The 26,893-nt window shown below is 44.6% G+C and overlaps 1 protein-coding gene across 6 annotated transcripts in view; it reads left to right on the forward strand.

The window, feature by feature from the left end:
- Positions 1-26,893, forward strand: part of GABBR2 (gamma-aminobutyric acid type B receptor subunit 2) — a 565,977-nt gene that overhangs the window by 269,417 nt on the left and 269,667 nt on the right. For 5 of the 6 annotated variants that reach the window (XM_085850809.1, XM_085850813.1, XM_085850812.1 and 2 more), the window contains 3 exons: positions 12,784-13,020; positions 13,166-13,226; positions 26,788-26,868. In XM_085850809.1, the coding sequence (XP_085706935.1) occupies positions 12,784-13,020; positions 13,166-13,226; positions 26,788-26,868 (379 nt within the window). The remainder of the gene's footprint in view (positions 1-12,783; positions 13,021-13,165; positions 13,227-26,787; positions 26,869-26,893) is intronic. The other variant, XM_085850810.1, reaches the window with a different exon arrangement.

A 26,893-nucleotide genomic window follows, 5' to 3' on the forward strand; every position in this document is an offset into this window, starting at 1 on the left:
ATGCTTTTTTGGCAGTTGGAACTGCTGAAAGGATCAATTCGCCTAATTTGGCTCAAGTGAAGAGCGTATCACATGTGTGAAAATGAAATAAAGGCACAAATACTGGGGTGGCTTTTTCGACAATTGAATGAAAATGCCCTTCCTTCCTTTCCCCTTCACTTATGCTTACCTCCTCCCAAAGCCCCTCCCCGTCCACCCGCCACGGACGTCTCGGGGTGTTGTCCGGGGCCCTCTCCCACTCTCTCACACCCTTCTCCCTCTCTCTCTCTCCCATTCCTCTCTCTCTCCCCTCTCCTGTCTGCCACCCATCCCCCACCTGAACCCCACCAGTCTATCTGCCCATCCATTTGGGGGAGGGGCTTCTCAGTTCAAGGAGTGTCTTCCCCATTCGGGGAGGGGCTTCAAAATCACATTGCCACCATTTTGTTCACTCCGCAGAGCCTCTTTTGTGAGGCTCACACTTTCTTAGACTCTCATGGCTATATCTTAACTCTAATTCGATATCTGATTTCATTTCTCAGGGTCACTAAGATGGTGTCGGTTTCATTTGCAAAAAAAAAACACAAGAAGAAAATTATCGTTTTTAGATGAAAATGCATTTTCAGTGAAATTAAGGCCTGTAATATAAAGTCCTCTCTCTTCTCTCTTCTCTTTTCTTCTCTCTTCTCCTCTTTTATTCTCTCTTCTCTGTCCCATCCTCACTCCACCCCCTCCTAATATAGTACATCACCCTCCCGCACATCTCTCTTTGTCTCTCTGTCTTCGGACATGTCCGGGTGGTAATTATGTCCAGATGGTGTTTGTATCCAGATAGAGTTTGTCTCCAGTAGTGTTCGGACATTGTTTATCTCTGGACGGTGTTCATCTCGGGACCTATCCGGGCGATGTTTCTTTGTCTCCAGACCAGTCCTGGGCAGTGTTTGTTTGTCTCCAGATGTGTCTGGACATGTCGAGATGGTGTGTATGGCTGGGTGGCATTTCTCTCTTGATGGAATTTGTCTCCGGACATGTCTGGGTGTTGTTTATCTCAGGACGGTGTTTCTCTCCAGATGTGCCTGGGTGGTATTTACCTCCGGGCGGTGTTTATGTCCGGACAGGAGTTTGTCTCCGGATGTGTCCGTGCGGTATTTATGTCCAGATGGGAATTTGTCTCCGGACGTGTCCGGGTGGTGTTTGTCTCCGAATGGTGTTTAACTCCGGACATGTCCTGGCGGTGTTTGTTTCTGGACGGCATTTATCTTCGGACGTGTTCTGGCAGTGTTTTCTCCAGACTGTGTTTATCTCTGGACGTGTCCGGGCTGTGTTTATCTCTGGGCAGTGTTTGTTTCCGCACTGCGTTCATCTCCGGACATGTCTGGGTGGTGTTTATCTTCGGATGGTGTTTGTCTCCGGACGTGTTCTGGCAGTGCTTTTCTCCGGACTGTGTTTATCTCTGGACGTGTCCGGGCTGTGTTTATCTCTGGACGTGTCCGGGCTGTGTTTATCCCTGGGCAGTGTTTGTTTCTGCACTGCGTTCATCTCTGGACTCGTCCGGGCGGTGTTTGCCTCCGGGCGGTAGTTATGGTATGACAGGTAGAAAATGTATTTCAGACATTCTTTTGTTTCCATATTCAGTTATTATATGCAGAAACATTTTGGAGAGACAGTATGAATCGTAATTAATGCTCCACCGCACATTTGCCTGCCCTTCCTCTCACCTCACGCTGCCTTCCCTCCCCCCTCAACCTCTTCATTCTCCCCTACTCCCCTCTCTCTCTCCCCCATCCCTTTCTCCCTCTGCCCCCTCTTTTTCTCTCCCCTCTTAGTATTCCCGTCAGCGAAGCGATGGGTGGTATTATTTGCTAATATTACATATATGCAAAGCAGTATAATTTGTCTTCACCCCCATTTTCTCTTCTATCCTCCATTCTTACTTATCTTCAATATATCCCCTACCTCACACACTCAGTATAGTATTCATAACATATTGATTAACATCACCAAAAACATGAGTTTTCCAGAAAAAAAACAACATTGTGCCGATTTTTACCTCCACCTCCCCCCACCCCCCCCCCAACCACCCAATGGTTGCCCAATGGCAACCTCCTTACAACCACCTCTCTGACTCATCAGAAGATTTTTTTAAATGAACTTATAAACCGTAAGTGTAATTAAAAGGGAATGTTTTGGTTTATTTAAGTTTTATTTATGGTATCCAGACGCAGGTCTATTCAGTGATGCATTGTTTCCACAGGTGTGCACGTTCAAAGGGAGAAACTCCATCCAAGAACTTTAACTCTGCATTGTGCCAACTCACATCCAATCGCCTTTCATTTACAGCACATTATCTGCTTCTAATGTAGCTACTTTGTGGATATTCCGCAAGTTTATAATCCCTAGTGTAAAGAACCTCTTCCAGACATTCTTATTGGCTCTCAGTTGCAGTAGTTTGAAAGAGTGTCCTTTCATAATGGAACCATTGTGCTGTAGATAAGGTGCGACGATTGTCATATTTATTGATCATCGTAAAGGTCTCTGTGTGCCTGTCGAAAAACTCTAATTGGAAGAATCCTTTTTCTAACTCTTTCCTCGTTTTATAAGATTCCATTTTCGAAGTCTCTCCTTTCCTCATTCAACGTGGGAATGCCAATTTGCTTTTATGAATGTGAGGAGGGTGACAGTAAAGATGGGACAGCTTTAGAAGTAGGATGTTGAGGTTTGGGGTTGGAGCAAAGATAGGACAGAGTTGGGAGTGGACGGCTGAGGCTTTTTTATTGAGTTGTCAGAATAATAATTGCATGTGTAAGTTTTTACTCACAGTAAAAATGCAAGTGTGTGTGCGTGCGTGCGTGCGTGCGTGCGTGCGTGCGTGCGTGCGTGTGTGTGTGTGTGTGTGTGTGTGTGTGTGTGTGTGTGTGTGTGTGTGTGTGTGTGTGTGTGTGTGTGTGTGGTGTGATTCAATCACCCTGCTGGTATTGTGCTCGTACGTCTGAAAATCAAGAAACTGACCTCAATCAAGGAAATGAGGCCATTTGGTCCAACATTGCCATGGTGTACACTCGGGTTAATTTTTGCTACAGTAAACATCAATCTTCTTGATGGTTTACTGAAGTCGAAATAACCCGACCTTCATGATCAGGTGACCCAGCTTATACATATATATATATATATATATATATATATATATATATATATATATATATATATATATATATATATACATATATAGTGTTGCTGAAATGGCCCTTAGTGTGTTATTAAATATAGGATTAGCCCAGGTCCCCCATTAAATGCATGTTTAGCCAGGTTGTTCGGTAAATGGATGCTTCATGTGTGTCAGGAGGTGTAAGAGTCTGTTCATTGTTCGTACATTGGTGGTGGACCGAGAGGTTCTCCTTCTTCCTTCCTCTCTCTGGACAATAGTCCCCGCTCAGCACTCTGAGGGGGAGTGGCCTAGAGAAGGAAGTGAAACTGAAGGGAGGTGCCAGTCGGCTTGGAGGCGAGCGTGCGCCGGGAAGAGAAGGTGGAATTGAGAGCACCGAGGTCAGTCTGCGATTGGCAGAAGGTGGAACTGAGAGCACCGAGGTCAGTCTGCGATCGGCAGAAAGTGAAACAGAGAGGCGACGAGCGCCGAGAAAGAGTAGGTGAAACTGCAGTTGGCCGAGAGGCGAGGGGGAAACTGAGCACGCCGAGTCTGCCATTTTGGCAGTAAGAGAGGCTGCCTGCACGTCGAGTCTGCCATTTTAGCAGTGGGAGAGGCTGCCTGCACGTCGAGTCAGCGATCGACTTTCATGAGGAGGTCCTCGACACGTTTGTCGATCTGCCTGCCGGAGCCCAACACCTCGATTTGGCCTGATCTGGTGAACAGGCCAGGCCTGGTCTTGTATGCTGGACCTTGTGAAAAGCCAGCTGGAGCATACCACCGTGGATCTTTCGCTCTGGTGCAGTCGACCTCGCGGGGTCAGAACGCGTCGAGGATGCGTGCGTGAGGGCTGCGACACATGGACGAGCGCTATTTTGTCACGCGGCGTGTTTGAGCTTGGGTGCTCGAATCCGTGGACATCAGCTTGCCACGAGCCACATTCGGGCCTTTGACACTTTCCTCTCGTCCATGAAACATCAGCAAGTACTCTGTATCTTGTCTGCATGCTGTCCATGTCTTGTCTGCATGTTGTTTAATGTTTATCTCGTTAGGGTCCCCTTCAAAACCCGTAATCCGTAGCGCCCTAGTTAAGAACGGGTTATAGATTAATTATAACATTGTCGTGAATGCATTGCTTGTGTCGTATTCCCCGATGTGTCCCCAATAAATCTGGCTGATTCGTATGAAGTTGCCGCTTTGAATTAATTCATGCTTCGCCGAGGAACGATCCGCTTGATTTGGATATAAAAACCAAAATGGTTACAGACTGGAAGAATTCGCTCGGTATCTGAGAAAAACCAGTCTGTAACCGGGGTCTATCCCCCCAACTGGTAAGGTCCAGGTGTACGTTGATATCGCGATTCGAGACGCGTGATCCGAGGCCTGTGCTGAACCAGCCGGCGTTATAACCCCGGAGATGGCGGTGGTTGAGTGACCCGAATATGTAACATTTGGCTGTCGAGAGGGTGCGAAAACCCAAACTGGTTACGGGCAGTGATTGACGCACTCGTCCGAATTTCCCGCCACCGCCGAATCCTTAACAATTGGTAATCAGGATTGGGATGAGAATCCCTCCACTTCAATAGATTTGCAGGACACCGATTCAGCAACATCTGGTGTCGTTCGCACCTTGAGCATTGGTTACGAGAGGCGCGCAAAAAACAAACAAACAAGAAAAATAATTGTTCGAGATTATAAAGAAAAATGGAGTCGCAAAATGGCGGCGCGGCTCCACCTCGGCGCAACATGAAGCGGGAAAGGGCTAATAATAGCGCAACGAACCGCGCAGAACGAGGAGAGCGCTCCCGCACACCGGTTCAGGCCACGTGGACACGGTATGCGCCGTGGCAGAGGAATCAGGATGCCAACGCATACATTGGCGAGATTCATACACGATTGTCGGATGCCTTGGAGCAGTGGAGGTGTGGTGATAAGTATATAGAGGAGTTGCAGATTAAGTTGGATGAGGCACAACGGCACGCAGACGAGGTTCAGGAAAATTATGTGCGCGGGGAATCACAACAATTGGCCGATGCACAGGAACGAATTCGGTGGCTGGAAAAGGACTTGGCCAACAGAGTCGACGAACTATGTGGAGAAAAGAATAAAGTAGAGTGGTTTACCCGTTTGTTGGAACATGAGAACAGTTAAATGAACAAAAGAATAGAGGAGGAGGAGCAAATAAGTAACTCCCGGGATAGGAAGAGCTTGGAGGAAGAATGGAAAATAAAGCTGGAAAAGGAAAAATGTGAACACTATTTGGAATTGAAACATCTGAAGGAAGAGGTAAGGTCAGGCAATCAGATAAGAGAAAGCCTAGAACAAAAGATAAAAAGAGGAGAGAAATATCAGGAGCAAAGGAAGGAAGAATTGTTGGGAAAATCAAGACAGTTCGAGGAACTACAGGGTGGAATGAGGAAAGTAGAGTGGAGTACCCATAAGTTGGAACAAGAGAAGAGTGAACTGAACGAAAGAATGGAGGAAGAGCAAATTAGTAACTCCTGGGATAGGGAGAACTTAGAAGAAGAATGGAAAATAAAGCTGGAAAAGGAAAAACCGGAACACGATTTGGAATTGAAACAACTGAAGGAAGAGGTAAGAACAGGCAATCAGGGAAGAGAAAGTCGAGAACAGAAGATAATAATAGGAGAGAAAGATCTGAGGAGAAGGAGGGAAGAATTGTTGGAAAAGTCAGGACAGTTTCGGAAATCGGAGTGCAGGGGAAATGAACTGGCACGTCAACGAGAAATTACCGAGGATTACGGTAAGAGAATGGACGAATTCAGGGAGGAAGCATGCGAAAGATGTGGAGATGAGCAAGGGATACGGTAAGAGAATGGACGAATTGAGGAAGGAAGCATGCGAAAGAGGTGTGGAGATAATCGAAGAATTATGGGAACGAGCTTTTGAGTTACAAAAACACCAAAATAAAGAGAGGGAATTACAAAACGAACTGAGGACGTTAAGGGAGGAAAGAAAGACAACGGAGAATTAAACGTTATAGTGGGACAACTTAGCATAACAATTGTGCATTTTGTGAGGAAAGCACCAAATTTGGCACACTAGTAGCCTATCATATTATCAACAGATTTGGATATTGGGCCATCTCAAATTCAGCCTCTGATGGCTGTGGCAGCCATTTTCCAAAATGGCCACGAGCGGTTACTATAATTTCACTCTAACATTGGTTTGAACATTTATTAAAAGCTGAATTAAGAAAAACATAGCCTGTAGCCACCTCAAGTTTAAAGATAGCCGCCATTTTGCACGATGGCTGCTAATTATTTGTTGTACCGGACGACTATCTCACTCATAGAAATTGGTTGTTGAGAATGGTGGCAAACAAATCAAGGGCTGCGTCTGATTGATATGAATACCAACATCGCTTATGTAAAGTCAGTGGTTGTTGAGCATGGTTACAAACGAATCATGGGCTGCATCTCATTCATATGAATACTGACATCTCACTCATTGAAATTGATCGAGAGATGTCTGATTTAAATGTTCTGAATCAGTGACACAGTCTGCTCTGTTAATATTCTCTCAATTTTGTGAGCACTCTCCCTCACACACACACAAAGCTGTGCATTCAAGTGTGGCCTTTTAGCACTTGTAACGCTTCAGACAGCTCTTCTTGCACTTGCACGATACTAGCTCATAGCAGGTGTGGGCTGCTTTGGGTAGCTTCGTCCAGTGTGGCTCATACACCCCCTCGTCATTCTTGACCCAGCCCCAGCTGGATGGAGGAGGCAGCTCTGGCGTTGGTAGCAGTGTTTGACCCCACACATGGTCTCCTTGGTAGGCCGCCCTCTTCACATGCTCCTCCAGAGCTGCCTTGGTTGGTGGGATTAGCTGCACGTTGTTCTTCTTCACGAAGAGTTTCTTCCGGGCCTTGTCAATGTCGTTGCACGTGCTGGTTCTGTCATAGAGCAATATGACGAACCTCTCTATGGTGTGCATGACATCGTCTGGTATGCCACTTGGTGCAGAGGATAGCTTCAGCAGTGCGTCTAAGTTCTGGCAGAACGGTCCAGATTGTCCAAGCAGTCTTCTTACCATGTCCAGCAAAGCTAGATACAGTGTCACACCCAGTCAGAGCGTGAAACATTGGGAGTGCCTGTGCCTTCTCTGGTCCTAGGCCAGCTGCTATTTCGTGGGCTGCCAGGTACCGAAAACTCTTCCCAGTGCCAAATGCTAGCCACAGTTTATCTTCTGGTTGCAGTCCCTGGGCCACTGACACAGCCAACACCACAACATCTTTGTCAACTGTCTTGATCAGTATCTTATGGTGACCATGGTTGGCTGCATGGGATGCATGCAACAACATTCGACTGTCAGCTTCTTCGTGGCTGCATGGGGCGAGCAAGGCCAGGTCTAGCAGCGGTGGCTTGCTCAGGACTGCCTCTCCATCAGTGATAACCAGCTGCTTGTCATCCTGGTCAAACCACCTGAAGATAGCTTCTGATAGGGACTTGAACAGCTCGCTCTTGTTGGTGTCCACTCGGAGGAAGTTCTGCCAGTTTCCAGGTATAACTGCTGCTCCGATCACGCGTCTACGCACTCCTTTTCCACGCTTTGATCTTGCACTGCCTTTCAGTGAATCAGCAACGTAGCGGTCCCAGACCAGGTCCAGGCGTGACAGTCTGAAGCTTTGTTGACAGGTATGGTATGAAGACATCCTGGGCATAGTCATCAAAGTTCTTGGCTACCGCAGGCTTCAGCATCTGGACAATGACTGCCCCATCAAGAACTAGGCTGGTGGTATCAGGAGCCTCTGATTGGGCATTGGAGAACTCTTCAAAGCATTTGAGGAGATCACTCTTCATACCTCGACGGAGACTTTCTCCATCGGAGAGAGCTGGAGGACACGCTTGATTCTCATGACGAAAGAACTCTTCAAGGTTTCCATCCCTCGTCTGGCAACCGATGCAGAGCCGTGAGAAAAGTGCCACGTCGTTCCTGAGAGAGGCCAGCTGCTGTTATCCTTTGCTCACACTTCTCGGAGTGGAATTGCTAAACACCTTCAGCTTGTTCCGACGAATTGCATCATCAATTGGCTTGGCCCTTTCCACCAGGCATTCTCTGGTGAAAGCCTGGAACTACTCTTGGCCAATCTTCTTCACATTCCTGACATTCTCAACTGCAGCAGGACCTGCAATTTCCTTTGTGTCAAGGACAACCAGATCCATGCTCTCTTCCTCAAAGGGGTTGCCAAGCTCTTCTATGACGCTGACAAGGGTCATGACGTTGACTGTCCATTTGAAATGTTGCAACTTCGTGAACACCATCGGTTCCTGCAGGTTGTCTGCAGAAGAAACACTGGGCTTCTTGGGCCTTCTCTGTACTGGATGATCTTGAATGAAATCTGGTGTGTTTGCACGCATCTGGTACGTCATGGATCTCTCCTTCTGTCATGAGTGTTCGCTTTTCTGCCCTTTGCAATTTTGTATTGTTATATTTGAGCTTGCATGTTTGATGGTACAAAGCATTGTTTGCAACCATGGCCGCTTCAATGCCATACCCTTCGTTGAGTCTTTCCAACTGAAGTGTTCCTGGAAGTTGTCCAAGCTCACTGAATCTTATCAAATTGGCTGTGAGTGAACTGCACCCACTCCCAGAGTCTTTTTGCTTGGACTGTGAAGGACATGTCAGAGACTCTGCTTTGTCCTCTTGGCAAATAATACACAGCTTCCAGTTAGTCTGAGTTGGGTGCGTTGATGTTGATGGGACAGGACGCTCAAGGCCAACTAATTGGAAGCTCTTGGACATGGTCAAGTTGTTCAATGTTACACTAGGTATCTTCTGTTCACCAGCAACCACCACCATCAGGATCTGCAATGACACAATGTAGGATAAATTAGTTATGAATTAAACCGGTTTTCTCCTAGCCCATAGTCATAAATACTATTGCCACTTGTAAAATTTTCTACAGACGCTGGTGACGGCACATAGACAATTCACACCCATCATCTGAGTTACATGGCTTCATTCCCAATATGACCGAATTCATCCATATTTAGGTTACTTCGAGCCGATGTGCTGAGATGTGTTGCGATTGACTGTAAGAGTCAATAAAAACGCAGTTTCAGAAACTCAACAAATTTCAGAAACGGAAGGGTTACTCAACAAATTGACCAAAACAAATTAGCTTAGCCATGAAAATGGAAACTAGAATGGAAAACTACTTACAAATGGTTTGGCATTGCCATCAATTGAACGAAGATAACCCAAAAACTAAGGAGTTATCATGGTAAAGATATCCCGCCAACACGCCGGTACGAAGAGAGAACTTCCTCACTCAGTAGCAAACTGGAACTGGCGCCGCGAAGGCAGAACGGAAATACTTGCAGAACCTCGTAACCCGATAATCCGTGACTGAGATAATCCTATGACCAAACTGCACCCCGCAAACCAAACTCAACTTGATGAACTACGGTTAACAATGGGATAGCATAGAGAACTCTATGGGCACAGAACAAAATAACAATGAATCGAGTCAACAAGTGTAGGCTGGCAACTCAACCGTGCGCGATTCTGGGGTCAATATGCACGCAAACCACTTCTACTACCATGTGCCAAGCCAATAGTGCTATGAATGTTTATCATTGGTTTTCATTCAGAATCTGTCTTAATAAGACTAATTAGTCCACTTTAACTTTTTTTTCTCAACCAAATCAAATTGTTACTTTCTTTGACCATTATTGGACCTTTATTAGTAAATAAACTTTCACTATCAACCTGCATTCCTCTCCAGTAAAGCAGATATGTGTCATAACAGCAACCACTGGCAGCCATTTTGAAAAATGGCTGCCACAGCCATCAGCGGCTGAATTTGAGATAGCCCAATATCCAAATCTGTTCATAATATTGTTGTGGTTGAGGAAATTCGCAAACCACCATTCAGGTCCCATAGGTGAGATATCTCTGTAAGTACATGTGTAGTTAGCCCCAAACCCGTTGTTTAGAGGGAATAAATGTGATTCATTCGAGCTGCGACCCTTTAAGATAGCCGTTTTTCTGTTCTATCTTTATTTTGAACCAACCACGTCTCAACCGCCATCACACAACAACCACCAACCGCAACGCCGCTTCACAACAACAACAACGCCAACAGCCACGACCTTTACCGTCACGGCTCGCTCCCGTAAACATCGCATCACCGCCATTCCAAGCGTCGCCATGGCCATCACCGCCACTTTAGGCCCTCCACCACCTTCGCCTCTCCTTCTGCGGCCGTTCCCGCGCCGCTTGTGGGCGCCGAGCGTCAGGCTGTCCTGGACTCGTACAGGGCGCGCGCCGAGCCACGGGTACAAAGTGCGGCCTTTCCGAGGAGAAGTCGGATCAGGAATGATACACGCCCACTTCTGATCCGTCCTATCAGCAAGCGCGGGGCGATTTGGCCCCGCCTCCAGGCGTGTCGGAGTAGAATCGATATATGCAAATTCGAGGATCAGGGGAGGTTCACGCCCACTTTTCCTCCGTCCAATGGGCGAGCGTGGCTCCGCCCCCGAGCTCATCCTGATCGGGAAATTTGCATATGGGTTCTCCTGCCGTACTATAAAGCGCCGAGCGCAGGGCGAATTCAGTCAGTTTTGGGCTCGGGCGAGTTGGAGAGGTGTGGCAGCGGGACAGTAGTTTTGGGCTCGGGCGAGTTGGAGAAGTGTGGCAGCGGCGGAGTTTTGGCCTCGGGCGAGTTGGAGAGATGTGGCGGCGGCGGAGTGTGGCACCAGCAGTCAAGACGGGTCTGGAGGAGAGTCAGTCTGTCGGGGTTCGGAGTCTGTCGGGGAGCTGCAGAGAGGGGAAGCCGGGAGCGCGGTCGAGGTCGCAGTGGAGTTGCTCGTCGCGGGACCCAAGCAAGCCAGCTATCCTCTTTCCCCAGAGCATCAACAATTCCCCCCTTCCCCCCCCCCCGCGCTGAGATAGTGCGGAAAGGGGGTCCCGTTCCCACCCCATTCCAAGCAGTGCCAACGAAACCCGCGGAGGAGCGCGGAGTCGGGGCACCGCCGCCACATTTGCGGCTCATCACAAGATGGGTAGGCTCCACCCGGTCTCGCGCCCGCAGGCCCTGTCTGCCCCTTGTCGTTGAGGGTGGCCCTTTTCTTTTGCGTTTGAGTATATGTGTTGTCGGCGCCGTCTGTAAAGTAAAACTGTGTAAGTGTTGCCGTGTGCTCGCGTAGTCGGTAGTAGATCTGCATTGTTGTGTTTCTTTTGATGCAATTGCTTTTGGTGCATAATTGTTGAAATTGTATATGTGTGCTTTCCGTGTGCCGCGAAATAAATGTGCCTCTTGTTGAACTGTTTTTCCCGTTTCGCTTCGTCTTTTCTTTAATTGAATCTCCATCTTACTTCACGTAAAGGGTTGGTAGTGGGCTAAATACGCCCGATAATTAATCGGAACCGTCGAGGTTGACGATAACGCCGCTCGGTTATCCCGATAGTACGGAACGGGTCGCTTAAAGTAGCCCGTGTCCGGAGTCGACCTGCGGCGAGGTGCGATCGCCCGGTCTACCCTCCGTGTGGGTACTTAGGTAGGTCGAATTTGGCGAACAACCCTATCCCATGCAGGTTGCCGATTGGCACGATCGTGGTGAGGCCGAAAGGCCCACCCGTGACTAGTTCCTGGCGTTAGTCCGAGAGGGTCACGACGGAATTGTCCGTCCGGTGGGCGACGTGCCGCGATTCGAGTTACGTGGCCGCTCGCACGCCGGCGGGCGCGAATTCGCAACAATATGATAGGCTACTCGTGTGCCAAATTTGGTGCTTTCCTCACAAAATGCACAATTGTTATGCTATATTTAGCTAAGTTGCCCCACTAATAGGTTTTCTTGGCATATAGGTTTTCTATTATCATCGCTTTTCGAAACCTTGTGAATTCTTGGCTTTTTTCATTGGCTCACCTTGGCATTTCTGAAAATGAGGAATGGTCACAGTGGTGTGTATATATATATATATATATATATATATATATATATATATATATATATATATATATATATATATATATATATATATATATATATATATATCGTCCATAAAGTCTCTTTACAATTTAAAATTCATTACAAAAGCAATTGAATAGATAAACCTGTGGAAATTATGACAAAATGAGGAGTAGATATTGAAGTTTTTTTGCCTCATTTAATACACTTCTATATGGGCAACATTAGTTGCACGAAGCACATCAAGACGATATAAATTATAAATTATAAAGAGACTTTATGGACACCATGTATATATATATATGTATATATATATATGTATATATATATATATATATATATATATATATATATATATATATATATATATATATATATATTTATATATTTGTATAAATATATATTTGTATAAATATATATTTGTATAAATATATACATATATGCATGTTTGGAGGTTTTATGGTTTTGGAGTTATGGAGGACACACACACGCACGCACGCACGCACGCACGCACACGCACACACACACTTTAAAAATGCTCTTTTGGCTCAACAGTTGCATAGCCTTTTTAAAATTTAAATTAATGATTTTAAATCTAAATGTTATTGACCACGAACTTATAAGTACATGATCTGGGAAGGCTTAGGACTAAGATTTTGAAATTTAAGGCAAGGACGCAGTCATCCTGACATGTCAATGTAGATCCGTTCATCTTTTCTGTAGACACCAGAGGAATATAAGAAGAACTACGAGCGCAACCGTAAAAAATCTGGCGCTCCCTACAGCAAGTTCCATGGGTATGCGTACGATGGTGTGTGGGTTCTGGCATGGACTCTACGCCGCGTTTTGGATGAGATGGAGCCACAGCTTTGGGATGTCTCTCACCGAGCAGATCATACAAATGTATTGCGCACCAGGTGCCTGGAAATCATGAACAAGACTGACTTCCTTGGTGTGACAGTAAGATTTTATTTTTACAAGTTCTCTTGGAACTACAGGCTTATCATCCCTTCTGTTATTCTGCATAAAGTCAGTATTCATTGCAAAGATCACTTACAATTATATCATTGTTCTCGACCTTACGTTTGCTTTTGTCCTGTTTCAGGGGCAGGTTTTGTTTCGAAATGGGGAGCGCCTGGGAACTTTCGAATTCATGCAGTTTCAGGGTAAGCAAAGAATCTATCCTCACCAAATCTCTCCCCAACTGTAGCATTTTCATTTACATATATATAGTCTTACATTAATGAGTTTATAAATGCCATAGTACTCGAAATAGCATTAAGGGAAAGGGGGTTAAAATTGGAAATATTGTTGCAGTTGTCAGGTTGGCCCATTTGCCCGGTCCAAATCCCAACGTCAAAGCAGTTGCGACAGTCAACCGATTCAGTTGTTCCAAGCTGGATCATGGGCCTGTTTGCCACAATACCTACTTCCAATGGAACAAACAAATCAGTCAATACGTCACGCTGATCGGTGCAATGCGTTTGTTTCCACAAATTAACAACCAAGTGAAATTCCAGGAAGCCAGTGCAGTGTTGTCCTGGGCGCTATTCACCCAAACCCAATCCTTCCTTCAATGGAAGTTTTCAACTCATTCGCGATCAGAGACACTCTAATCACCTAGAAACCAAATTATTTTATATATGCTATATTTAAACATACTGGGCAGAAATACACTATGGAAGCAAAACAGTAATTATTAAAATAACCCTCCACCTATATACACTCCCCAAGCCAATGAGCAAATGGTGATCCTTAATTATCCTAATCCTTAAGGTCCCATTCACTCCTCAGCAGATAGATTGATAGATTTTCACAAGACAGGAATACCAGAGGCCGTGTCCGGCACAACGCAGTGAGTCCCAAGAATTACACGACCTTGCACGAAGAGTCCCTGGCTGCAGACCGGATGTCGCTCAAGGGGAGAGTGGGTACATCCTGCTGCACGGGGACGTGGCTGTCCGGCTGTATCAGCAAAGGCTCACTTTGGGGAGACCCCGATGCAATTCGCACGCAATTTCACCATTCAGCTCCGTGTGCAACAAGCCCCACGCCATCTACAACATGTCCTTTTATAATGTCAGCCCCAACCTCCAGCTGTGATGCACTTTGCCCCTCCCCGCTTGGCCGCTCTTCGTCCACAGCTTAATTTGGGGGTGAGACGAACATGACCGTGCTCCTTCGTCCTGCACTTTAGAACATTTTATTTGATGGTAGCTTTCCCGCCTAAACTCAGCTCAACTTTCCCGCCAGATGGCCTAACGGATGTAAAAAGGCACATAAAAGACAGATTCCAATGGGAGGAACATTAAAAAATGGTAAGACGTGATGCCGGTTTCAAACATACACACACGCATGGACACTCTTTCAACAAATAAAACAACGTGCATTTGATATCACCAAGTATCTCACGCTTATTCTAAAACATTCAATATGGGAAATAACTATCACAATATGATGCAAAGTTACCCCCTAGAAGGCATTTCCACAACACAATGCTCAAGAAGGACTTTTAGTCCATTCTGAAAATGAGATGCTCACCATAGGCAGACTATTGTGAGCATGTCTTTTGTAGACTCTTGAATATTCCACATGTATTAATGTCATGTCAGGGGGTCCGGTTAACGCAGACCCTCAGTGCCAGAGGTCCAAGATGGGCGAACAATCCTGCAAGCTACTGTGAATGGACAGAATTTGCCAGTCTTTACATGCTCTAATAGCGGGAATACCAATTACAATTTAATATTCCTCAAAGGCCGTTCAGACACGTTCCAAAACTGGTGGTTGGTCCGAGCGCGCTGGTGGTAAGAAGTTGGGAGCATGTTCCTTATAATTAAAATGCTTTATTTAAAGAAATACGTGGGTGAAGACGAGATGCTAATAATACATAAATGGACAGACCTTGCATTCAAAAAGACAAACAAATAAGGGAGCGCGCATACTTGTGATACAAATGAAGCTATAACCATTTATGGCTCCAACAACACTGACTAGCACGATAAAGCGGGCAAGCGAGGACTTGAGCAAATTAATTGGGAAGGAATTGGCATCTCCTTGCCACGCCGACACCTCAGGGATGGTCCAGTGCATACTGAAGAGTCGGCTGGAATCTGGCATCCCTTGCACTGATGAGCAGAGTCTGGGCAGAACTCACAGGCAAAGCTTCTCTCCAAGCTTCCAGAAGAGAAAGATGATATATCTATCTTGCGCATGTGCGGACGTGGATTTTAAGCCGTTGTGGCCCACCTTCAAGCACACGTGGCTGGTCTGGAAATTGGCCCACCCACAAAAGCACTCCACCCCCATTACAGGACCCTCGCCAGCTCACTATACAGCCCGGTGCATGATCCTTTGTGTGCGCTCTCAATACATCGCCGGGTGCGCGTCCTCTGCTCATGGGTGGGGGGGGGGGGATTCTCCAAAGCTGCGCACGCAGCACTTTTATATGTTCTTTTTCACTTTACCTCAAGTCCTCCACCTGGCCTCGCCTCAAAACAGGGGTTTTCACATGGCATGTCCTTATGCTAAGCTGCCCCATGATGGACGGTCACTGCCTCCTCAGTGCACATATTACATATGACCTAACTCTGATGTGTCCTTAGTACAGGTGTGAATCTAACCTGTTTGAGCACATGGTCCATACTATTATTATCACGTAATAGCTACGGTTCCCCCCTCAACAGACCCACATAACAATGATATTGGTTGAAGGCCTATGTACAGGAGAAAGCAAAACTTATCAAAATCTGTGAAGTGGAAAGTACAAAAATTTGATGTGAAGCAACTTATTCCACATTGTATTCAGGAATGATAAGTGGCAAACCCACCATTAACTTCCAAACTAAATCTGTCCCACCACCTACATGTATATAAATATAACACATGGTTACAAACCAAGTATTCATTATACTTTGGTGGCTGAGAGGGAATGAAGATCACGCAGTGAAAAATCTGACAATGTTTTTCACACTTTCTATTGAGCTGTGAAATCTACTTTGAAACATGAAGAAATGCTATCCCATTAAACAGTCTGTGCAAGCATCTGCCTGCGTGCAAGGTTTATGTTTGTTTGTTTATTCATTCATTTATTTATTTATTTTCATTGAGCTACTTTATTCTGTTTGAAGTCAATCATTGCGATTGACAGTGCAATGTTTACAAGAGAAAAGAGCTCACAGTAAGGAAATATGGATTACAAACTGACATAGGAGAAACCAGCATATATGTGACGGGGCAACACTGGGATTAGGCAGATGATTGCATGCCAGATAGTATGCTTAGTGTGGTCTGGTGCGGTGAAAGAGATCAGAAGTAGATGAAGAAGCCTATTTGGTGGCACACAAGCACTCACAGCTTTGGAGGAGGAAGGAATGAGACTGGGTAAAATGTGGAGCCAGCTTTCACAAGTCAAAAAATAATGAACACACAAAATAGCAGGAAGTTTTCACTTGGAAGAGAGGTTCGGATAAGGTTTGTCAATGAATAGGCAATGACTGGAGATTGAAACAAGGAAGAGTAGCAGAGAGGACTGCTGTTGAAACCAAATTATTCAGAAGGTGAAGTGAAAAAAAATTACCTATTTCCTTCAACCAAACCCAGCCCGATATTTCTCTCCCACCTATTTTTAAATAATTTCTTGATTGTCATAGTTTTCCTGTTTTCAGGCACTTCCAGAAGCTTCGGAAACGTCCAGGTTATTCTCAAAACTTCCCCTTCGATACTTTACGGGGGAAACGTGTGGCCCAGACCTGTCAACCCCAAATTACGAAAAAGAGTGAGAAAGTAAAATTAATCGAGTGAGGTCGTGAAAATGAACCCCCAGTAACAAGACATTTCATGGGATCAGGACGGTCGTTTGATAATTGACCAATCATACTCCATCTCTCATATAGGAAATGCAGAACTATGCGAAGCAATCGGATTTAAGTCGGCATTCAAGGCTATGACATCAGTTAAACCAGTCGCAATGCAATAATGTTGGAAATATTTTTTGGTGCCGAAATAAAAAACAAAAAGTGTGAGAATTTATAGCAAGAACGTGAGAACGTGACTTTCAACAGAAAGTTGCAAAAACGTGAGAGTTGACGGGTGTCGTGGTCACCACTGTGGCATTAATCTGTGCTATCCTTGATTGTTGTGGTGTTACCATGCAGCGCAAACCAACGGCGGATTACCAAAGTATAGTGACCGGAAACCTTCCTGGATGTTCTTGAATTGTATGATCGATTGATGATCCTTCCGAACACTGCCTTGTGCTATTCCAACTCATTGGAAAAAAAACGCTCTCGTGATTCCATCACATGCCAGGTTGGCGAGGTCAGGTGGTTACCAGTCCATTGAGTATTGGCTAGGTGCCACGTTTTTTAAAGTATTGATCTTTCATGAGAATCTTTTGATTTAAATCTGGAGATACACCGTGTTCTACTTTTTCCTTTTGGTCACGATGTACATGAAAATCCAGAATTCCTGCAAACATATTTAAGCCCTATCAAAAAATACCCATGCCCCCCTATTCCATTTGTACTGATTTGCATTATTGGAAACAGATTTTTAAATATGTTTTCACAATGGGAAAGCGTTCTCTATAGTGATTTGCCAATGAACATGTTCTCCAGCTTAAAATTTTCAGAATATTGTCTGACATATGAATTGCATCTGTTCGAAGAAGAAAGCTACAGCACCTATCTTTACAACGAACACTCTTGGTACTCTCACTAACAAACCACAAGGAAGCGCCTCTCGTGCGCCAGGTATATTAGAGATTTTTTTTCGAAGTGCTGTTAAAGACAGAGGCAAGCAAACGTGGATACATGACATCTTCATTGTGTGATGTTCGTCGACAATGATCTCAAGTTCATGAAGGAGTTTAGTGCATATATTACAAGTAAAAGAAGTATGTTTTCCTTCATCAGCATACTTTTAGATTAATTAAAAACATTGGTCAAAGAAAGAATGGACAAATGCACCACTGAGAAGGACCACGAGCTATCCAACGTAAGGCAATTACAAAAAGAAGAAAAGGTTTCGATGTTCATGTTCTTGTTTATAGGATTTCATTCATCTCCCTTTTTTATACAGTCAAGGTTCGTAGAAAGCTAGAACATGGAATGAATCAGGACGCAACACAACAAAAGTAACAACAGAAAGAGAATGGGGAAATGCCAACATCAGGGCCAAGAGACGAGATAAACGGAGACGGACAAACAAGGGATATGTGGGGGTAAGCATGAGGGGTAGGGGAAAATCAGGGGGTGGACAGATGGATACAGAAGCAAAATTTGGGGAGGGGGGGTGGTATAGTTTAACAGGTGTAGAAAAGATCATGGTTTTGGATGGCTGTTGATCTGAAATGGAGGTGAACAGCTGTCTTGAAGAGTTGGAAGGAAACATGAATTTGAAGAGAATGTTGAAATTGGTTCTGCAGGTGGGAAAAAGAGGAAAAATGAGTCGAGGTGAACAGTAATTCTGGATTTTGGGAGTTTCTTGAGAATTGGCTTAATGGAGTAATTCATGAAGCTGCGGATGAAGGCCTTTTAGGTGGATATGAGTTCAGGTGCACCAAGGAAGGACTTTGCACAATGGAGGATGCCCAGTTGATGGCTGACTTAAATGCGGTTCACAAAAGAAAAATCAGGGCTAAGAATGAAACCAAAGAGTTTGAGTGACTGAACTTCTTTGAAATAGTTGTTAATAAAATAGATAGGAGGGTTTGCCACACGGTTCTTTTCGAGAGAGATAGTGAGAGTGTGAGATTTGTCATTATTGAAAGATGTATTCCAAGTTTTTGATCAGTTTGTGATTTTGTCAAGGTCTGAATCGACTCATCGGGGGAAGAGGCTATTGCCTGTCTGTCTTGGAGGTAAGGTGGATAGCAGACTGGGTGGTGAGCAGTTTCAGGAAAGTATTGATACTTGCATAGATTGGCAAAAGATTATCAGATGTAATTTAACCTGAACAAGTGTAAGGTGTTGGGGATGGGGAAGACCAATGAAAATAGAGATTACAGGATGTAAGGGGTAATTTTGGAGCGTGTCACACAGGAGAAGGATCTGGGGGTGGTAATAGATATGGGAGGTAAGGAGGCAGCACAGTGCCAGGCAGCTTTAGGTAAAGCAAAGAGGGGTTTAGGTTGTATTCGGTGGGGGGTCATTTATAAATCAAAAGAGGTGGTGTTAACATTGTACAGGAATTTAGTGAGGGCCACATCTAGAATATTGTGTGCAGCTTTGGTTACCACAACTTAGGAAGGACATAGATGTCATAGAGAAGGTTCAGCACAGGGCTACTAGATTGATTCCAGGCCGAGCTCGACTCAGCTATGAGGAGCAGCTGAAGGAGACAGGACTTTACACACTAGAAAGGAGGCGGTTATGAAGTGATATGATGAAGATGTTGAAGATAATGAAGGGCATATACATAAGTGCAGAAGCATTATTCAGCAGAGTAGACAGTGATAGCACCAGGGGCCATAGCCTGAGAGTAAAGAAGAGGAGAGTTAAGACAGAGAGTAAGGCAGGGGACTTTGACTCAGAGAGTAGTTAATGCATGGAATGGTCTCCCTGCAGAGGTAGTGACAGCAGAAACAGTAGATATGTTTAAATTATAATTAGATAGGTACCTGGAAGGTATGGAGATAGACGGGTATGGGGATATTGGCAGGACTTTTAGGTAGCTTGAGTATTGATGGGTGATTGTGTGCATGTGTATGGAGTGCTGTTGGTGGGAGTCTCATCAAGGGATGGTGTGTGGTTGATGTTCTGTGTTTTTTTTTTTTTAACCCAAGAACCATTTTCGACCATGCCCCTGACCCTGGAAAAAACAAAACATACGAATTTTGTTTTTTGGTCTAGTGTTGATTGATTTGGTGCAGGCATGATGGGCCGAATGGCCTCCACCTGTGTCTAATTTCATTATCTACTGTATCTGAAGGATGAGGGATGCCACTGCAAATGGTGAAGTCATCAGCAAAGAGATAAAGAGTATTTTCCAGAGAGTCAGAGAGATCATTGATGAAAATGAGGAATAACATGAGTCCATAACACTGCCTTGTGGCACTCCACCCTTGATAGGGAGAGGGGATGAAAGGTTTCTAGTGAGAACCACACATTGGCTACGAGAGTGGAGGAAGTCAGGCAGTCATTTGTGGACTTGGCCTTAGATGCCATTTGCAGAGAGTTTGCAGAGCAACATGGGATGCCAGACTGTATCGAAAGCTTGAGATATGTCTGGAGAGATGGCCTTAATCTCGTGTCTGATATTGAGGGCTTCTATCCATTGTTCGGAGTGTAGAAGCAGCATCTAAAGGTGGAGTTACCTGGTCTGAATCCGAATTGATGATCTGAGATGAAGTCATTGGAGAAAAGGAATGGTTTTATGTCAGCTGTGATGGTGGATTCCATGACTTTGCTTATGCTTTAAAGTAAGCTGCTAGGTCTGTAGTTAAAGGGGATCTGTTTTTGTACCTTGTTATGTAATGCAGTGATGTTAGCTGATTTCCAAGCAGAGGGAAGATGACCTCGTGCAAATGATAGGGTGAAAAGGGCAGAGATCGGATGTACATGAGCAGCAGAGCAGGTTTTTAGGATATATGAGCTGATGCCATCCAGTCCATTTGCGGAATCAGAGTCGATGTTTGCCAGAAACTTCCCCACCTTCTTGAGTGCAAAAGACAGAGTCCAGGAGCAGTTGGGTGCAACTGGGAAGGTTGAGTACAGAGAGCGAGGGGTTGGGGACACAAAATTTGGAAGCAAACACAGAATTGAGGCATTCAGCCCTCTCACGAGCTGAGTCAGCTGTGTTGCCATTAGAGGTGAGGGAAGGGATGGAAGGGGACTACATTCAAGAGGCAGATGGCAGATTTAACAAGGCACCACCAGATTTTGGAGGGAGACAAGTTTGAAAGTTCAATCTTGAGGGTGGACAGAAGTTGTTTTCTGGCTCTTCTGATAGTGGACACACACTTGCTGCGGGTTTTGTGTAACGATCTGTGATTGCCTCGGCTCAGATTTCATTTCCAGGAGGAGAATGCAAGTTGTTTTAAGGCAACTGCTTCACCACAAGATTCAGGATACCATGGGTGGGAATATGGGTATGATAACTGAAGATGAGATGGGATGAATATGTGCATAAGAGAGAGCAGGTTTCTGTGGAAGAATTTACAGGCTGTTCATCTCAAGGATACAGATATGGGAGACCAGTCCTTACGTGCGATGACTGCTTGCAGTCCCTGACAATTTGCCTGAGTGAACTGCCAGACTCGCCGGCGGTGTGGCTGTTTTCTGAGAATGGCTCGATAGACGTTGACCTTCACAAGCACACCTAATCTAATCTTGCATAGGACAAATTACATCTCACAGATCGAAGTTTAAGTTGGACAGCCAAGTCACAGAACTGTCTGTTGTTAGATGGATTGCCCTAAATCCTTCATCAAATGTCTGCAGACAACACTCATTCACAATGTGATGGAGAGTCTGATCTGAGTGACCACAGTCACATGCTGGGCTGTCTTTGAAATTCCATTTGTAGAGGTGGTGTGATGTCCTTGCATGGAGAGTACGGATCCTGTTTAGCGCAGGGCACTGTTTCCAGTGGAGGTTGAAACCTGGGGGCTCATCTGTTGGATAACTCACTAGATCTTTGTTAGCAATGTTGTTGTTTGTCCAGAGATTGCATTATTTGTCCTTTGTGTTAAACCCCACATCACTCAAAACATTTGCAGAGCCCCAGAAAGGTTTCCGTGACTTGTGTCACAAATTTGGCAGATTCTGCAGGTCTTCGTGGATTGGAAGTTCTGGTTTGGCTTTGATGTGATCAAACTCTCAGCATTCTTGCCTTCTGGTGCACATCTGGGGTTGTAATGTTCTACAGGACTGGGAGCCACTGTATGGGTGTTGATGTCAGAGTACCGCTGATTATCCACATCAGTATTTTCGGGACAGTGTCCATGTGTTTTGTGTTAGCTGCTCTCTGCCCAAACAGGAGAACAGTATTCCACTGCAGAGTACACGAGCAAATCTAGCAGTGCAAAGAATGCATGCACTTGATCCCCAGCTGGTGCCCGCTAGTTTCCGGATGATGTTTATCCTGGTCTTGATCCTTTCTGAGACTCGTTTTAGGTGTTCAGGGAACATGATGCTGCGATCAAAGGTAACTTGTCGGTACTTGGGGAACGGTTTGTTCTTGAGGAAACTTTTTTTTTTCTACAAAAGGAAACCCAGAGTTTGCTGTTAGGCAGTCGGTTGTTGAGATGGAAAGTGGTAACTGTCAACTTAGTTGGGTTGTCGTGGAGGCTCCAGTGTTCTTAGTGTTGCTCCATTACCTTTACATCCTGGGACAGGGTACTGCTAAAGGTTGATTTTGAAGGTTGATTGCTTGGGGAGCAAGGACAAGATCATCTGTGTGGGGAAACTTTCTGGAGGTGGTACAAGGCATGTCACTTACTTCCATGTCGAAGAGGATTGGAGCGAATACAGACCCTTGGGGAAGACCATCATTCAGAGTCCTTATGGAGCTTGTTTGCTCTCCAAGTGAAACCCTCTATCTTTGATTGCTAAACATAGAAGAAAGGACGTGCATTGTGGCTTGGGACTGGAAAAGTCTGGCAGCATACGATACAACATGGCAACAGCAGAAGCTAGGAGGAGTAGGGGTAGGGCAGAGAAATTGAGAGGAGGAAGGGTGCATAGAAACCATGAGGATGATGTGGGGGGAGCCCAGAGGGGGTGGGATGAGGGGGAACCAGAGGCAGGGTGGGTCAAGGGGGGGAAACATGGGTGGGGATGGTTCCAACATGGAGGGGTTTGATACCATGAATTGACGTGAAGGGGAATTGATTGTCGTGTGCACATCACCTCTGCAAAGTGGATGTCTCAGGATTCCCAAACTGGATAAACGGTGACAGACTTCACTGGGTGCGGTGGTAAAATGTTTTTCGTTGAAGGCACAGAGGAAAATGGGGTGTCGGTACAAGAGGAGGCTGGATGAACGAAGTGTTGAGGAGTGAAGGGGTTTTAGGAAACAAGCTTTGTGGAAATGAAATGGAAGAGATTTTGATGAAGAAGAAGGACTGCTGCTGCTGCTGCTGCTGCTGCTGTTGCTGCTGATGGGGTTAAGCAGTTGGTTCACATCCGTCTGTCCATGCATTCATCCGTCTTATCAGTTTATGATTGAGGAAGAACTTATTAGAATCAAATGTTATATTTTGAACACGAATCCGAACATGAATAGAAAGTCAAGTGTGCTATTTTACTGTAGGCCTTTATTGGTTCAGAATTCATCCCGACCACGCTTGCGCAGAGAGGAGTTATACTTTTACTCTGTCTGCTTGTCTGACAGTCAAACAAAGTTGAAAATCATTGCAAGCAGGAAACTTACTGATTATAAGGGTATTGTTAAGGACATAAATAAAAGGTAAGAATAACTAACGTGACGTGTTCGATAGGGTGGTTCGATAGGGTGGTTCACTGAGTAACATGGTGGAAAGACCTGGAATTTTTTCATTTATATACTTTTAAACGACTTTAACCTTTATTTCATCATACTTCCACACAACTCGCCTTCATCATACTACCAAGAACCTCGTTTTGCAAGGGTGTGTTCAGTTACAAAGTTCCTCGGAGAGCACTCACCAAGTGGCTTGGGCACTTAACTCGAACATGTGCTCCATTCAAAACCGTTGATAAGGAACGGCATGCTTGGCAAGCGCTAGCTAGCTGCTTGATTAACTGAACACACCTCAGCACTTGGGCAGAGTTAATTTATTTATTCGACTTTTATAGTCTTTATTTTATTTAAATTTAATTATATACTTGAAGACTGTAGTTCGACACAAATTGCCTGTCATAATACTTCCAAGAACCTCCAGTTTTGCAATTTACATCAAGGTTCAACGGGGTGGTCAATAAGGGTTGTCTGCGGGACTACTTCTGGAATACTTTTACAGAGCTAAACTTTCGGAATCCAGCGTACGGTAGCAGTTCTAACAGGGAAGGATTTACTGACGGGATGTCTCAGCCATAGTGTGCTCAAATTCGAGCTGTCTGATCACAGGTTTGATTCCTTGCAGAATTGTGCCCAACTACAATCGTTCTCTGTTACAGTTTCATTAGCAAGCATGCATCACCATTTTCAAATGGTACATTGCACTCGTGATCCCATGTTGTATTTTAGATATAAACCATCTTATTTTATTTTTCATGGTACTTTTTATTCCCAACCAACCACCTGCCAGATGTTTTGATGGTGATCCCAACCACCTGTTATTTCGATGGTACCTTTTTTGTGATTATTTTGTGCAATCCCATGGTATCTTTAAAAATAATAATAATGATAATAATACAATAAACAAGTCTGAAGACGACAATGGTTCATGAGCGGTATTTGACGTTGTAGATTGTTTCAGAAGTCAAGGATGAGACAATGTGATAATGTTTGACCAAGTTATAAAAATGATCAACATGATGTGGTATGGGTGACAGGTTATTAGCTGCAAAATGTCGAAAACCCGGTTTCGTTGAACAACTTTCAAAATTTGACCTTTGCATAACCTTTAAAGGTCACAAAACAATGTTGTGGACATTAAAATAAGGAAACAGGATACGTGCTATAGCTTATTGGAGTTAGTTTGTCGAAGAAGGTCGAAAACCGGTTCGATTCCCACAACTTTGAAAATTTGACCTTTATGGCCTTTAAAGGTCAAAGGTCAAGGATTATGACCTTTAGTGCAAAACTTCCTCTGGAACATTCCAGGAACAATATAACGTCATATAGGCTATATGGCATTTCGCACCCCTCGGATTATCCATACTTTGATGAAATCAGCGTAAAAACAAACTTGAAGGGGGCGCCACGGGCAAGGTGTTCGAGATAGAGCAAAATGGTTTGAAGACTTTATGTGGGGAATGACCTCAAGATTATGCATAAAAAATATTGTCATCCTAGCTCTCAAAGTTTGGGCGGTCGTATGATTTTTATGTCAAAATTGGCAATTTTTTAAAGTTTTGACCTTGTGACCTTGACCTTGGGATGAAAATCAAAAATCGGACAACGACAAGTTTTAGATAATTCATTTTGCTATTCAAATACCGAAGAACCCATTCCATTCAGTCAATTCCCTCGGAGAAGATAGATTTTTAATCCGACTACCCCCTAAAAATGGCTATTTTCTGGGCGTGGCTCCACCCACAATAGGCGTAGCACGCCTTCATCCAGGAAAACACAACCAGACATCGATATCGAACACATAACCAAGTTTCATCAAGATCGGATCAAAGTCCACGGAGTTATGCTCTGGACAGACAGACACACAGACAGACAGACAGACACACAGACATAACGAATATAGTGGTCACTCTGGCTGGCACTCGTGAACCAAAAAACACACCATTGGCCAGCTAACCTGGCTGAATTCAATGCTTTCCTTCCGTGATGAAGGTATTGCGTTTCACTCCTTGCTTCATGAAGACACTTTCTTGCTCCACAACCACAATAACCATTCCATGAATGAGATTAGTTTAGTTCAGGTCACATTAGACAGGTCCAAGGTTAGTGCACAATTTACTCATTCCACTTTATATCGAGTCGTGTACATCATTAATTTGCCCCGGAATAAAGAAAGGATGAGGAAGGCTTACACTCGAAAACAGACTTAATCAGATCCTAAGTATGATTTGTTTTACATTTGAAGCTTGTTGTTTTTGTTGAGAGTTTGGAGACCATCTACCTATTTTGCATGGGAAGAAGAGGAGGGATAAATGTGAGAAAATCAAGTTGTAAAAAGGAAGGATGGGGGAAGTGATGGGAGTAAGGAGAAGGGATGTGTAGGGGGTGTTTGGAGTGAGGGGTTGGTGGAAATGTTCCACCGTTTGTGCATACGTAATATGTAAATTATCTTTTATCAAGGGAAACAATTACCTGAATCGCTGTAATACACCTTCCAATGTGAGAATGAAGGTATATTTCATGTGTGTGCCTTGGCTTATCTTCCAGGTCCTTGACGGTTGAGTTGCCCCCCAGAAGGTGGCCAGCAATGTAACTTGAATGTTCTTGTGAGGGCCCGTGGGGGGTTAACGGAAGGGCTATAGATGTTTTGTAGAAATTTGACATTTTTAGGTCGTTCTTTGCATATCGAGTCCAACTTAAGAAAGTAAAAAAGACAGGTCAGTTGTTATCACTCTGGCATCGAGCTATGGTGTCAGTAAAAAGTTCCTATAAATGTGATGAAGTGGCAGAGAAATGATCTGAGAGAAATGTAGGTCATACCATGCACTGATAATGATTGTGTAGATAATCGAGTAATTAGTCAGAAATATGACAAGAAAGAAATTATTTTTCTCTATTTTATGCTTGAATTGTTTTGCATAATTGTAACACATTTTTAGGTGATTACCAAAACAAGGTAAGGTAAGATGAGGTAAGGTGTTGACCGAAGTCGGTGGCGACTTGAAGGCTCCTCTTTCTCCTGCTTCGACCACTTGGATGGTGGGAAGGTGCATACTGCTATATCCCCAGATCAGCTGTTATTAATCAATACAATATGGGCATTAAATGGTTAAACAAGGGGTATAAAATTCTCAATGACGCAAGAGAACCCCCCCCCTCATATTTAATATCGTCACATAACCCGATAAAAGCTGTTCGTACGAGCTTCATGTTCTTTGCAGTCCTTTTATGACACTCCATTGACACTGTTCCCTTTTCCATTCTGCCCTGGAATGATGTTTCTTGCAGATAAGAAGGATGTTAAAGTCGGTGAGTACAATGCTGTGGAAGATGTGCTGAAAATGTACAACACGACGATTCGATTTCAAGGTTAGGCCTTCTGGGCTGCTACGGT

The sequence above is a fragment of the Eptatretus burgeri genome, chromosome 13 (genome assembly GCF_056783735.1).
Source record: "Eptatretus burgeri isolate ZD-2024b chromosome 13, Ebu_testis_v1, whole genome shotgun sequence".
Taxonomy (NCBI): domain Eukaryota; kingdom Metazoa; phylum Chordata; class Myxini; order Myxiniformes; family Myxinidae; genus Eptatretus; species Eptatretus burgeri.